Raw genomic sequence first — 13,424 nt, forward strand, 5'->3', positions numbered from 1 at the left:
TAAAATTTGCCATTTCCATGCCAAAAAATAATGAGTATTCAGTGTTTCCTCCAGAATTGTTTTGAATTGTAAGCCCCTGAAACAGCATTCAGACCATTATGGGACACTAACATTTGTGAGGCAGGTTTCATTGCAGATTTGCTGATCCTCCAACACAACACTGGAATGATTTGTAAAAAATAATAATAATGATGAAAATATATTGACTAGCTGTAGTCAGGAAGGCCAATACCATCCCGATATACGAGCAAACCAATATATCAGTCTAACCCCAGTGTCTAGAAGGCCTGCCTCTCTCTGGTTTGCCCCTCGCTCTACTCTCCTGCTCCGCTCTCCCTTTCCCAATCTACCATTCCACTCCCTCCCTCCCTCCTCTCCTCCTCTTCTCTGCTACTCTCCCTGTTTTGTCATTTTTGTGTCTACTTTCAACTTTTCTTCCCTTCATTTCCTATCTCTATCCTCACCTTCAAACTTTGGCCACCACCTCTCGTCTTTCCTTTTTCCTCTCCAATCCTATTATTTCTACAGACACACACACACAAGTAATTCCCTATCACCATGGCCGACAGAAACCGTGTGCAGACGAGGAAAAAAGAGAGGAAAGAAAAAGAACCGGCCGACGCGACCAAGGCTCCTGCCGAAGGAGGAAAGCCCGCGGAGAGCGAGGAGGTCCCAGCGGCCGAGGCGGCGGCCACCAACGGCGCCGTGGCTAACAGCGAGAATGGGGATTTTCCGATTGAGCCGATGGAGCTGCCTCCATTTGAAATCATCACAGGGTAGGTGATGGCACCTCTGGACTCAATTTCCCAAAAGTGTCTCATGTACAGTGGAGTTTATTTATAGAGCATTTTTTTAACAAACAGGATTGTCTCAAAGTGCTGTACAGAAAGCAAAGGGCGGACCAAAAACGCACATGGCTGTGTTGCCTCATCATAACTAATATTTCCTTTCCTTTATTTAAACACTTTTTCTCAAGCTGATGTCGGGCTGTTTTTCCCCTTCACTTCTCCACTCACATACACGACCAGTCAAAAGTTTGGAGACACCTGATTGAGAGTTCTATGTTTTTCATCCTCTTAAAGCCATTTTGATCTAAAGGCTTCTGCTTAAATGCTTGAAATGTGTTTCTTAGACAAATATAAATAGTGAAGTTGATGCTTATGTATGAATTTCTTTCCAAAGCCTTTGCCTTTCCATAGGGCGGCTACTTTAAAGAATCTGAAAATATAAGATAGTTTTGATTTGTTTAACACTTTTTTGGTCACTGCATAATTCCATTTGTGTTATTTCATAGTTTTTATGTCTTTACTATTATTCTAAAATGTGGAAAATAGTAAAAATAAAGAAAAATGTGGTGTGTCCAAACTTTTGACTGGTAGTGTATATTCACATTTCTCTAGGCAGATTTGTAGTCTTTCTTTTATTCAAATTTCTGTAAGTTGTCTCTACTCGTACAATACAGTTTTCCAACAGACCTAAATTTGACACCCACCTGAACCATGATTGTAACTGCAATCTAGAGCCTCACCCAAAGTTAGGTGACAGTAGTGATCAGTAGGGATCCACTGTTCCCATAGGCTGACACTGGAATGCAGATAGAGATGACTTGAGTTAACTTCAGGAAGGCTGATTTGATTCTTAACTAATTCACGACCAAGATAGAAACATCTTTGAGATTTGTGACATATAGAACTGTCTGAAAGTTTACAGGTTAAGAATGTAATACAAGTCCCCTTGGGCAGTGATGTGTCTGATTCAATGAGGTAGATTTAGACTTAATTTCTTTTGCAAGGTTAATTCCTCATACAGTACATACTGTATACACATAGGCCTACAGTGCTGTGAAAAAGAATTCGCCCTTTATTTGATTTTATACATTTTCATGCATTTTTCACATTGAATTTGGTCAGACCTTTTTGTGGTTGATAGACATTTTAGAGGGAGCTTGGAGGGAGTTTCAGTCTGAAAAAATGACATCAATGTTTTGTGCTTCTCTCATTTGCAATCATTCTGTGTGAAAATAATCACCCACAACACAGTTAAAGAGATAATTAGGACTTGGTGTTTGAATACTTTGGTTAACAATAAAGCCTGATTTGGGACAGCTCTTCTCAGTAGAAATTTGACAAACCTTATCAGAGTGAATGGTTCTGAGGTCCCTTCAATACATCTTAATGGGATTTTAGGGTTTAGGGCGGACTAAGACTCAGAATTATGGAGCATAGTGTGGAATACCTATGTTACTTACTGTATGGACAGTGGTGGTTTTTGTCACCCACCACACAGACAAAACATACATTAAGAACATCAATATGTACCAACTTAAGTACTAAAAAGATTCTGATTCAATTTTGTAATTAACAATCTTTGATTGCAAGTATGTATAGTAAGCAGAACATCGCCTTTTTTTTTATTTTTTTAACTAAACCGTGTCAGGAGCCAGTCAGTATATTTTCTGTAGGCTACAAAGATTTTGCTCCAATGTCCTTAAGTAGGTCCAAAATCTTCAATAACTCTGCTGTTGAAGTCTGGAATGTCTCTGACAAGCTTCTACTCCACAGAGAGTATGGCCAATGCACTGAGCAGACCATGGACCATTATGTTTTTCAGGAAGTCACTGTCTTGCTGTAAACACATCTGCTAAGGTATCCAGTAGAAACTAGCATTTGTAGTGGGTAGTAGTCACATCATGACTAGCTAGCTAGTGTTTTGGAGTAGAGACTAGGACTGAGATCATATGAATCCCTTTTGCAATATCTTCAATAACTTCTCCTTCAGCATCTCGATTTTTTCTGGCATCAAAATCAGATTATATTGATTGATGTGCAGTTTATTGCAAAAGCAAGAAATCTTGTTTTATTGAGAAAAATCATGTCACCTCTGTGTTTGTACATCCTTGTGCGCATGCTTCGTCTTCAGCTAGATGATCTTGTGCTTGTGGATTCCATGTAAGAGTGATTAAATTAATGTTAAAGGTCCAGTGCAATGAGAAGTGCATTTCTCAATTACATGGTATAATTTAAAGGTTAAATATTTCTGCTTTACCTAAGTGTAATATCATGACTAGTAAATATCAGCTGAGGTTCCCGAATGGTAGTGAGTGAATCAAAGTGAACAAATATGGCCAAAAAAAAAAAATGCGCTAACTCTGTTAGAACGTTCATTGTTGTTGATTCTGAAACAATCCAACCGGCGCTACCGTGCTGATGATGGTCTCGCTCAATGGACTACGACAGTAGTAGTAGAAATTACAGATAGACCCTTTAACAAAGGACCTGTTATTGTAAGTTACCCAAATTATTATAACTGTGAGCATTGTGGAAAAAAACGCCTTTTGAGAAACTCTCCCTGTCACTTACACCCAGGTTTTAATGGATGCTCTTATTGGTCGACACTCTGCATAGTTAATCAGGTGTCCCATAGTCTGTCAGACAATAGACCTCGTAAATCGAATGACGTCAGCCTTGCGGCTTGAAATTTATCATTGTGAACAGAAGTAGCAAGATAAAAAACAATAACTTGTTTTTATTTTGTCTGACTTTGTCTGACTTGTTTTCCATCTAAAAAAATGATCGCCTAGTAAATCAAATAAATGTAGGCTATCCAGTATATCCATTCATTCACTTTATGAATGGCCCTCAAAAAAAACAAAACAAACGATGGATGATGAACGGTTAATCAATGAAGTAGGTAAATATCCGGAATTATATGGCATCAATCACAGATTATTCAAGGATAGCCAATGAAAGCCGGCAGCTTAGAGGAAGATTGCGGGAGTAATGGGATGTACTGTTAAGTTGTAACGTTACACGCTACGCGGTGCGATGCGCCGCTTCCTGTCCTGTGTGCAACCCCCTTAAGAGTCTAGCAACCCTTTGACATTGAATTTTGTGGAAGCATCCCTGCCGCGAATCAAACCCGGGTCTCCCGATTGAGAATCCTCAATCTAACTGAGATTGCGATTATTAGATCCTTAGATAAACTGAATAAAATGATGCTCATAGTGTTAGAAATCAACCTCAAACTCTGGTTCAGTTGAAATCATTGCACTGGATCTTTAACTAGCAAACATCAGCTTGCTTGATTTAGACAATAAAGGTAGCGTGTTTACAGGCTAATGATAGCTTCTCTGCTTTCAGTGAAATAATCATCCTGATGTTGCTTCAGTTACCAAGCTTGGTAAACTGGTCCCGGTTAGGCCTTCAATATCATCCACCTGCAGAGCCGGAAGGTCAGTTTTAGACCTGCAGGTAGATGCTTCTCGGAGGCTGCTTCCAATGGCACATATTGAGCATTTTTGTTGTGAGGCAGGGTCTACCTCCTGCCTGAGCCCCAGGCACAAGCAAGCCAATCAAATGTTTGATTCAAAACAACAGATGTTGAGCCTACCAATGGGCACCTTTTTTTTTAACACCAGGTGACATGAGAAATCTTCAAGTGCTGGCCTCTCCATAAGTGAATGGTCCCAGGTTCAATTTCTGCAATACACCTGTCCTGAACCCTACCTGCTTACCCATTTACAGTTGCTTTGGACAAGAGCATCAGCTAAATGCTGAAACTGTAACCTCATACCAATGACTCGGAACTCTGTATGTCAGTACATAGTCATCAAATAGACACTGGGCCACTGTTTGTGCTGTCTGATTATGCAAGGCATATAGATTCACAAACTTGGTAAAGTAGTCATCCACAACTAATACATATCTGTTCCCCTTAGTTCCCCTATGTCATGGGCAGCTCCAGAATAATCATGTCGCTACCCTTTGAAATGCATGGGTCACCTGCGACCCCCCCATGGGCGCTCGATGTCATGGAACTGGGGCCTGGTGAGTCTGACAGGCCACACACTGGTCACACCAGCTTTGAATGTCCTTGAACATGGAAGGCCAGTAACAGCCCTGTCTGGCTTTCTCATCCTCTGCTGAGAAGTGGGCTACTGCGGGGCCTCCATGTAAAGGTTGTAGCACATCAGGAACAAGAGCAGAGGGAATAACAACCTGAAATAAGCTTTCTCAGCCAGCGAGAAGCTCCCCTCATTTCCCCACATGGTGTCCTCGGTGCTCCATTCTCAACCAAGTTTAAAACTCTGCCGAATTCTGCTGAAGGTCTCTCATTCCTGCCCCATGTGAGAGCGCTTACCTGAAATACAGGCCATCCCATGAACTGTTGTGGGTCTCCCCCAGCTGCTCCTCTGTGGTGAGGGTCAGTGGTCATAGTGTTGTCTCCCGGAGAGTCTGAGTTCATATGTGGGTTCAGGGACTCAGGTGGTTTGTTGTGGGAGTCAATGGCATTCACTTAGACTACTGCTCCCTCTGCATCTGTGTTCCCAGAAGGGCCCTGGGGCTCCAGTGGTCTCTGAGAGAGAGCGTCGGCATTGGTATGGTGCCGGCCATCCTTGTGCTCGATGGCCCAATTCAGTTCAAGGATCCATCGGGTTCTTCTTCCTGTAAGGTCATTGACAATAGTCATGTGTCTGAGGCCCAGCAGAGGCCAATGATCCGACACGATCGTGAACAATGTTAGTCTAATATAGTGCCTACATTGACACAGCCCACACTATAGCCCATAGCTCTCTGTTGAATGCGGACTAGCGTCATTCTGTGGTGGTGAGAGCCTTGCTGGAATACACCACCACATGCTGTAGTCCGTCTTGGCCCGTTACAGATTATTCCTTTAATTTGGTAATAATTCAAACTTTTTAACTTTCCAAGCTACAAGTGTGCAGGCATACGTACAAAAAACGTCCTTCAGAAATTTTAGGCTTTTCTAGTTAAATTAAATGCAAACAAACACGTATTAATGATTGACTCTACGTCAGCAATTAGCAAAGAAACAACAAGCTACTATTAGCACGACTAACAAAATGGCTGATTCCTAACCAAAATAGATTAGATTAGTTTGCTCATCATTGCTCATTTCTGTTTGCTCATCTTTTGAGCTCACTGCAAGGACAGTGAAGTTAATATGCAAAATGAGGAATCTACTCTATTTAGCTGACACCAAATGTAATATATTCTGTATCACTAATTCCGTCATTCCTTAACTAGATTCAGCATAAAAAATGACCAGTTTTTCCAGCTCAGAAAGTTTTGTTACTTGGTAAAAACATAAAGGCAACTAACTGTGCTGATAAATAAGGTGAAGATACAAAGTTTGGACAGGAAATGCATCTCCATGTCTTGGGCCTGGGCTGGTTAATAAGAGCTCAGTCACAGGTCTAATAATAAAGAGCTGGAATTCCACTCTTGGCCATGCTGATGCCCTAAAATTAGCTCGGGCCTTGCCTTGCCATGTTGGCTGTTGTATTCGTCTGCCCTCACAGCACAAGTTTCCACCCGACCCCCCATCCCATCTCACCAGCCCTCCTCCTCCATGTCTCTTTTGCTAATACGACAGACACAGGTGCCTTGGTTGTGTGTAACTTAGAGGCATGTTAAACATCCTGTTGGGGATACTGTTGTCTAAATGTTTAAAAGAGAATGCCCAATGAAGCATATCATGAACTGGCATATATTCCAAGCTAGGGACATGTGTAAATCAAGTCTGCAGGTTCTAGGCTGTTTTGTAATGTAGAATGTAACCTGGATACTTGATTCCTTGTGTTTTAAGTACAAATACCCATCTGAACATCTAGAAGAGAAATGTGTGTTGGTCACTGTAGCTAGTCAATAGTATATGTGGAGGCAGAACACTGGGGTAAAAAACCTTCTGGATAATCTAGATTACTTACTTTACCACCAACTAATAAAACTCCATACAAGACAACATGTTAATTAACAATAATTAACACTAGAAAGGCCAGTGGATTTCGTGGGACTAAGAGAAGGCCAACATGTTGAAGGGGGAGAAATATTATTAGACTACTAGAATTTTGTGGTGTGATTTTGAAAGTCTGACAACACTGGTTTGTACAGAAAGAGGGTCTAGGAAACCTCAAGGAGGGACAGATATTTCTATCAACTGACTGTGGCTGCTTGGCCTTTTGAATGTTAATGTGTCCAACAGTATCTATGGTCTTTTCAGGAGCATGGTGTGTCAGCTGTCTGTGTCTCAGTCCAGTCTCATCTCACAGCACCTACTGAGGCAAAGTTACATAATGTGAGAGTTTAACTGGGGGCAAGTAAACCTTATCGCTCTGAAGGCCTCCTGACCAATGCTTGACCCCAGCTAGCGGATAAAATACTATTCAATTGCACTGCAACAGAACAGAAAGGTTATAAAAACACAAGTTGATTGTCAGTGGTAGGGATGTCATTTTGATCTCAAATACAAATAAAACAAAAACGTTTTATGCTTCTCAAAGGTCTCAAATGACCCAAGTAAAAGTGAAAAATCCCAATGTTTTCTTCACTATCCTCTCTTACACAGGGACCGGATTGATCCTTTCCTCTTCAAGTTTCAGTTCAAGAATGTGGAGTACTCGTCCGGCCGCAACAAGACCATCCTGTGTTATCTGGTGGACAAGGGGGATGGAGCTGACGGGCTGCTGAGGGGCAGCCTGGAAGACGAGCATACCGGCCCCCATTCTGAGGAGGCCTTCTTTATACAGAGCCTGCCTGACTATGACCCCGCACTCAAATACACAGTCACCTGGTACATAGCTAGCTTAGACTGTCAGATGGTATGTGTCAAATGTGATATAATGTGCCAAATTAAAGGATAATTTTAATTTTTTTCAACCTGGGACGTATTTTCCTAGTTTTTGCCATCATGATGATTGATGATGTTCAAAATTCCATCACTTACTTCACTATAGAGCTTTTTTGTACCTCCAGTTCAGAAAATAAGGCCCAGGTTGAAAATAATACAAATAATAATCCTCTAAGTACATTAAGCATTAGCAATTATATTATCAACTGTTTTGATGTAAATAATGCATTAATACTTGGTGACGTAATGTCCCATAATAAGTAGCCTGTCTGAAATCTTTACACAGACACTATCTATGACTGCCATATCTATAGTGTATTAAAAAGACACTCATAAGGAATTATAATGCACTTGTAATGTGTTTTGGCCATGCGTATGAGAACACGTTTACTGATGCATTATGTCAGCACTCATGAAACATTACACATGCAATTTAGAGTGAAATGTAAGTACAAGCATCTTGTGAATGTTTATAACTAGTTATCTATCAGTTATCTATTGCCAGACAAACTTTTAATCTTAACAGGACAACCTCTGATAGATAATTAGTCATAAACATCCGTAAGATGCTTGTAATTTTAATTAATTCTAAGTCACATTGTCGTAAAGCTTTGTGAGTGCATTATAATTTCCTATGACTGCCCTTATAATGCATTACAGATATGGTAGTCAGAGAAAGTGTGAACAAATTAGTTTCATTAATTAGGTGGACAATTACAGTACTGTGCAAAAGTCTTAGGCACCCTAGAGTTTTTATATACATTTCTTAGAAGTCTTAGATGTGTATTTGTTTTCTGCATTAGTGTGTCAGTAGACTGCTGTTTATTGTAAATTTTTGATATTCAGAAACTTTTCATTTCATTAGTTTTGAAAGCATCTTCGCTTTATGGATATCTCTGACATATGCCTAAGACTTTTGCACAGTACTGTATATAAAGAAACACCAAGAAAGAAAAAAATGACAAACAACTACAAATATCTACTCCCTTCGTTCAAACCCACCTCCCCCTCCTCAGGTACGTCTCCTCCAGTCCCTGCTCAGCTTGTGCCTCCAAAATAGCCGAAGTCTTGAGGGCCAGGAAGGGCCTCAAGCTGAGCATCTTCGCCGCTCGGCTGTTCGAGTGGGAGGAACCCGAGATCCAGGCCGGGCTGAAGGCCTTGCACGCCGCCGGCTGCAAGCTGAGGGTGATGAAGCCCCTGGACTTCTCCTACATCTGGGACACGTTTGTGGAGAACGAGGACGAGCCCCTGAACCTCTGGGAGGACTGCAAGGACAACTACGAGTATTACCAAGAGAAGCTGTCTGACATTCTGCAGTGACCACAGTGAGTGTACGGGAGAGCACAACCACATCCTAAAAGTGAGCAGGCAGTCTTCTTTCCCTGGGTGTGTGTGTTTTTTGTTCCTTGGCTTTAGACTGAATTGGTTAAAGGTTCCATAACATTCAGTTTTCATGATGAAATTGCTATGGCTCAGGATAAGAATAATGTCCTTCATGATGTTTTACAAATAAATGTAGTTTAGTTAAAAGATGGATTGAATTAGTTATGAATTTGAAGACGTGACTCACAATACTGAACCCTGATTGGTAAACCAGCTGAGTGGAGGCTTTCCAATTCAAATGCTGCAAACTGGCCTGATTAGAAGGATTTCGGTAATTCTTTAGCGAGGGGAGCCAATCAGGATCAAGTCCAGTTGTGTGATGTGTTTACCAGAGTTATTGTGAAACTGCCTGGAAAAAGGGTGGATTTTTGAAAATTCAATAACGTTAAATTTAACTACTCGAACAAAATCACATTTTAACAATGTATTCATTAAACATCTTTGATCATATATGTATACAAATTTGAATTCCTATAATATGGGACCTTTAAAGAGGGGCCGCTATCAAAAAATTGGTTGGATGGTGTAATTGGTCACATGGAAATGTATGTGTGAGGATTGGAAGCCTCATATTTTCACTCAGCACACTGTTTTTATATACCAGACTTATTATTTCTTGTGTAAGACATTGGCTACACAGAGAGCAGGGACATTAAAGACAAATTCATCTGAGTTTGTATCATGTCCTGTGGACAAAAAAGGCCGACAAAGCTAAAAGGATGATGCCTGGCAGAAAGACCAAAAGATACTGCTGCTGCTGTTAGAACCCTGTTCTGCTGAGTTAACACAGCTGTCAACTGGCCACAGGCATTAAAAAGACTTTGTATTAAGTAGAAATGAAAATGAGGCAGGAAGAACAAGGGAACGTGTGGAAGAATGAGGCAAGAGAAAAATAGGCAGGGGCAAGCCTGCTACTACCAACAAGTGCGCCCTCTGCAGGCTACTTTTTTTAAAACCAAAAATCTTTGAAAGCACAGGAACTGGAACCGAATGCACTAATGCCATAAGTCTCACAGGTATTCCTCACTGTGCTCCAAACAACATCCTAAAACCTCATTCAAATGTAGAAGTAGAATGTAGTAGAAATGTAGAATGTATGAAGGGATCTGGGATATTTACTAGCAATAAAGGTACAATTAGTGCAATTTTGAGAAGAAAATATATTCAGAATGTCTTACTGCCAAAAGGTCAAGAATTAAATGTTTTTGCCAGTGAGACATTATAGCCAGAGAGAGAGAAAAGCGGTGCAAACTAGATTTTCATGGTATTGGAACTTACACATAAATTATATGATAGAAAGGAGTACTTTGCATTTGACCAAAAATCCCAAATCAATACATTTTGAACAAATGTTTTAGCAGAAGAAAATGTGTAAAAAGTCAAGGATTGACTGTCAGAATTCTGAGTTTAAAGTCAGAATTTTGAGATTAAAGTCAGAATTCTGAGAAAAAAAGTTCTGACTTTATTCTGACATTAAACTCAGAACTCAAAGAAATGTTTCGTGTGGCCCTAATCCACAAAAAACAGGTTAGCAACAATTAGGAAACACAGGACACTGGATATTGGGCATAGTGGCAAAGGTAAAACTGTGGCAACTGTGTCTTTCAAGTTTGAGGCTTAAGTTTATGGTTACATTTATTTATATGGTGAAAATATTGAAAGACCCAAGAGATGGGTTCATGCTCTTTGTTGTTTCTCCCCACTCTCTCTGTTGACCCAGGAATCCAGTTGACCCAGAATTTGTCCATCCCTTGATCGTCACCACTACTTTTTCACTCATAGCATAGTGATGTGTACATGAATCAATAGTAGATGTGTGTGTGTGTATGACTCGATGTGTGTGTGTGTGTGTTGCCTGTTGTCTAGTGTGTGTATGACCACATCACACTTGCTTTACACATTATGACAAAGTCAGAGGAAGACCATCCCCACTACATCAGGCAGCGATCTGGCATTTTGTCCTGGTTTGACTGCTGCAGTCCTCCAGTTCTTCTCTGGATCTTCTCTGGAACATCAACATGCATAGGAAACACTAGGAGTTTGTCCATTAAAATGTAGTTCATAAATGGCTCCAAAAAATATGTTACAACATAAGCCTAAACAACAATTAAATAGTCATGCAAGCCTCTGTTTTAACACCTATTTTCATAAGCTACAATAATGCTGTCCATGTGATTCATATTAAAACAGATTTTGTTTTGTTGTTTGCATTTATTTTAACTGAAAGATTAAAAACCTTTTTTTTCTACAGCATTGAAATAAAGTTACATCTGCGCACTATTTGAATAAATCATTTTAATATGATTTTTTATAAAAGAGTTTATAATAGAGCGTTACATATTAGAGTTGCACTTTTCAAAGTTTAAGATGTAGCAGATACACACAATAAAGATTACTGATGATAAACTAGACCCGATTTGATGTCATATGGTTTTATTGAAATAAATCAATATTCTGTTTATTTTATTTTGCATTGCTTGCCATGTGTCACTGCCTCCTCTCATTCTGCATATTGCATGCCTCATGTATAGCATGTTTAATGTTGATACTGGGTAGCACACTGTGGTGCTGATGGAAATGTTCTATTTCCATTTCTATAAGGGAACTCAAAGAACATGAGCCTTCAAGCACATATTTAAAATAACAAGCGTCATAATGGGTTTTATAGCCATTTAAATAGAATACACATCATAGTTATAGTCCATGGAAACCAAATTTTGTTGACATCAAAATGTACCCATAATACTGTGAAAGTGAGTTTGACAGACGGTGAAATCAAAAGTGAAAGCAGTAAGATGTTTCCAAGCCACTGTAACCTGTTTAATAAGGGAGTAAACCAGGTATCAACCAGGTTTCTCATAATCAGAGTATGAGCTTATACTGGACTATTCTAACCCAGTTACATGCTTCAAACCATAACCAGGTTACTTGAGTAACCAGGTTAAGAAGGTTAAGAATTCTCTGTGCATATAAACATAACCAATAAGCTCCTCATAGTTGATGAGGAAGATAAAATAGTTCAGTCCAACAAGCATGTATTAAAAACTGAATGCTGACAGTCCCAGCCTCCATTCATAACTAAGAGACAAGTCTTAATTAACCGATGGGACACACCAACAACATACATGATCTTACAACTCCTCTTCAAGAAAGTCGTTGTAAAAATCAAGATTACTGTTTTTTTTTAAGTTAGCGTTCTAGGGATCTTAAATTTTCCTGTCTATTTTTTTATCATATTTAATTTCACTAACTATTATAATTGATTTATCGCTGATATTTAGGGGTCGAAGCACGGCAGGTCATGGAACCATACTGTTTTTGTTTGGATTCTCCCTCTTCTTCTTCTTCTGCGTTAAAAAGAACTGTACCTCAGAGAAGTCCTAGAGAAATCACTCAGATTCTGTGGCTCAACAGAAATCCATTGCTCATATTGTTTTCAATTTCAGCAATGACAGTTTTATGCAAAACCCTTTGTTTTCTATATTTCTCTTCTTAAGTTGATCCAATCTTCACAAAATTTTGCACACGGCATAGATGGACGTCCTATATTGTGGCTATTACAAGGAATTTTGATATTCCCATTTAGCTGTGAAACACAAACAAATTTGATGCTGAAGACATGCAAACAGGAACTGTGGCATAATTCCTAAATTTCTTCTGTCCCATTTGGGAGTGATTATGCTTTTTTCGACTAAGAGCATTATCACAATCCTGTAATCGGAGTATGGTAGAATTCTTAAATTGGAGTTAAAGATAATCCTGTTTGTCAGTACTTGTCAAAGTGTAGCTTATTAGGTGCAGGCACTGTGCTGTGTATTCTAGGGGTGGGAATCACAGAGTAACTCACGATTCGATACTATCACGATACGTTGCCCACGATAACGATGGTATCACGATACAGCGATTCTGCGATACTCGATATATTGCAAGACAATTCATCTGCGATACATCACGATATCTGTGTAACTGAAGAAGAAAAAATACCCCTAAAAAGACAAAAAGCAGGAACTGTGGTGCCCAGGGGGTTCCCCAAATTTTTGAGTAGCCAGCCAGATGGGAAAAGTAGCCGGCTAAGGGATGTTTGCAGTGGCAAAATGCCCCCAATTTTACATGGTCATAACACCTGCATACTGGCTTTAACAAACCTCCTAAAACAGAAGTCCCTCTAATCTTTCCCTTTTCCTCCCTTTACTTCTCCCATTTATATTTTGAACATTGGCAAAATAGAGTCAGTGGGACTTGGTTAAACTTGGGTGGTAACATCAAAGGCCAGGAATTTCTTTAGGAGCGTTACATGAAGCCCCTAAAATGATCTCCTCAGCTAATGCCTTGTATTTAGCGTTATACAGTAGTTTCAGCTGTAACGCTTCAGTTTTGAAACCTCTATGAAA

The 13,424-nt window shown here is 39.8% G+C and overlaps 1 protein-coding gene across 1 annotated transcript; it reads left to right on the forward strand.

The window, feature by feature from the left end:
* The first annotated feature begins 558 nt into the window (after positions 1-558).
* apobec2a (apolipoprotein B mRNA editing enzyme, catalytic polypeptide-like 2a) lies at positions 559-11,248 on the forward strand. The gene is made up of 4 exons (XM_071537398.1): positions 559-776; positions 7,369-7,593; positions 8,667-9,010; positions 10,754-11,248. Exons 1-3 carry the CDS (start codon positions 559-561, stop codon positions 8,968-8,970), a joined length of 747 nt encoding a protein of 248 aa, XP_071393499.1. The 3' UTR covers positions 8,971-9,010; positions 10,754-11,248.
* The last annotated feature ends 2,176 nt before the right edge of the window (positions 11,249-13,424 follow it).

The sequence above is a fragment of the Centroberyx affinis genome, unplaced genomic scaffold, assembly GCF_046629955.1.
Source record: "Centroberyx affinis isolate AG114_WGS23_722 - 3 ecotype Tasmania unplaced genomic scaffold, CSIRO-AGI_Caff_v1 ptg003039l_1, whole genome shotgun sequence".
In the NCBI taxonomy this organism is placed as follows: domain Eukaryota; kingdom Metazoa; phylum Chordata; class Actinopteri; order Beryciformes; family Berycidae; genus Centroberyx; species Centroberyx affinis.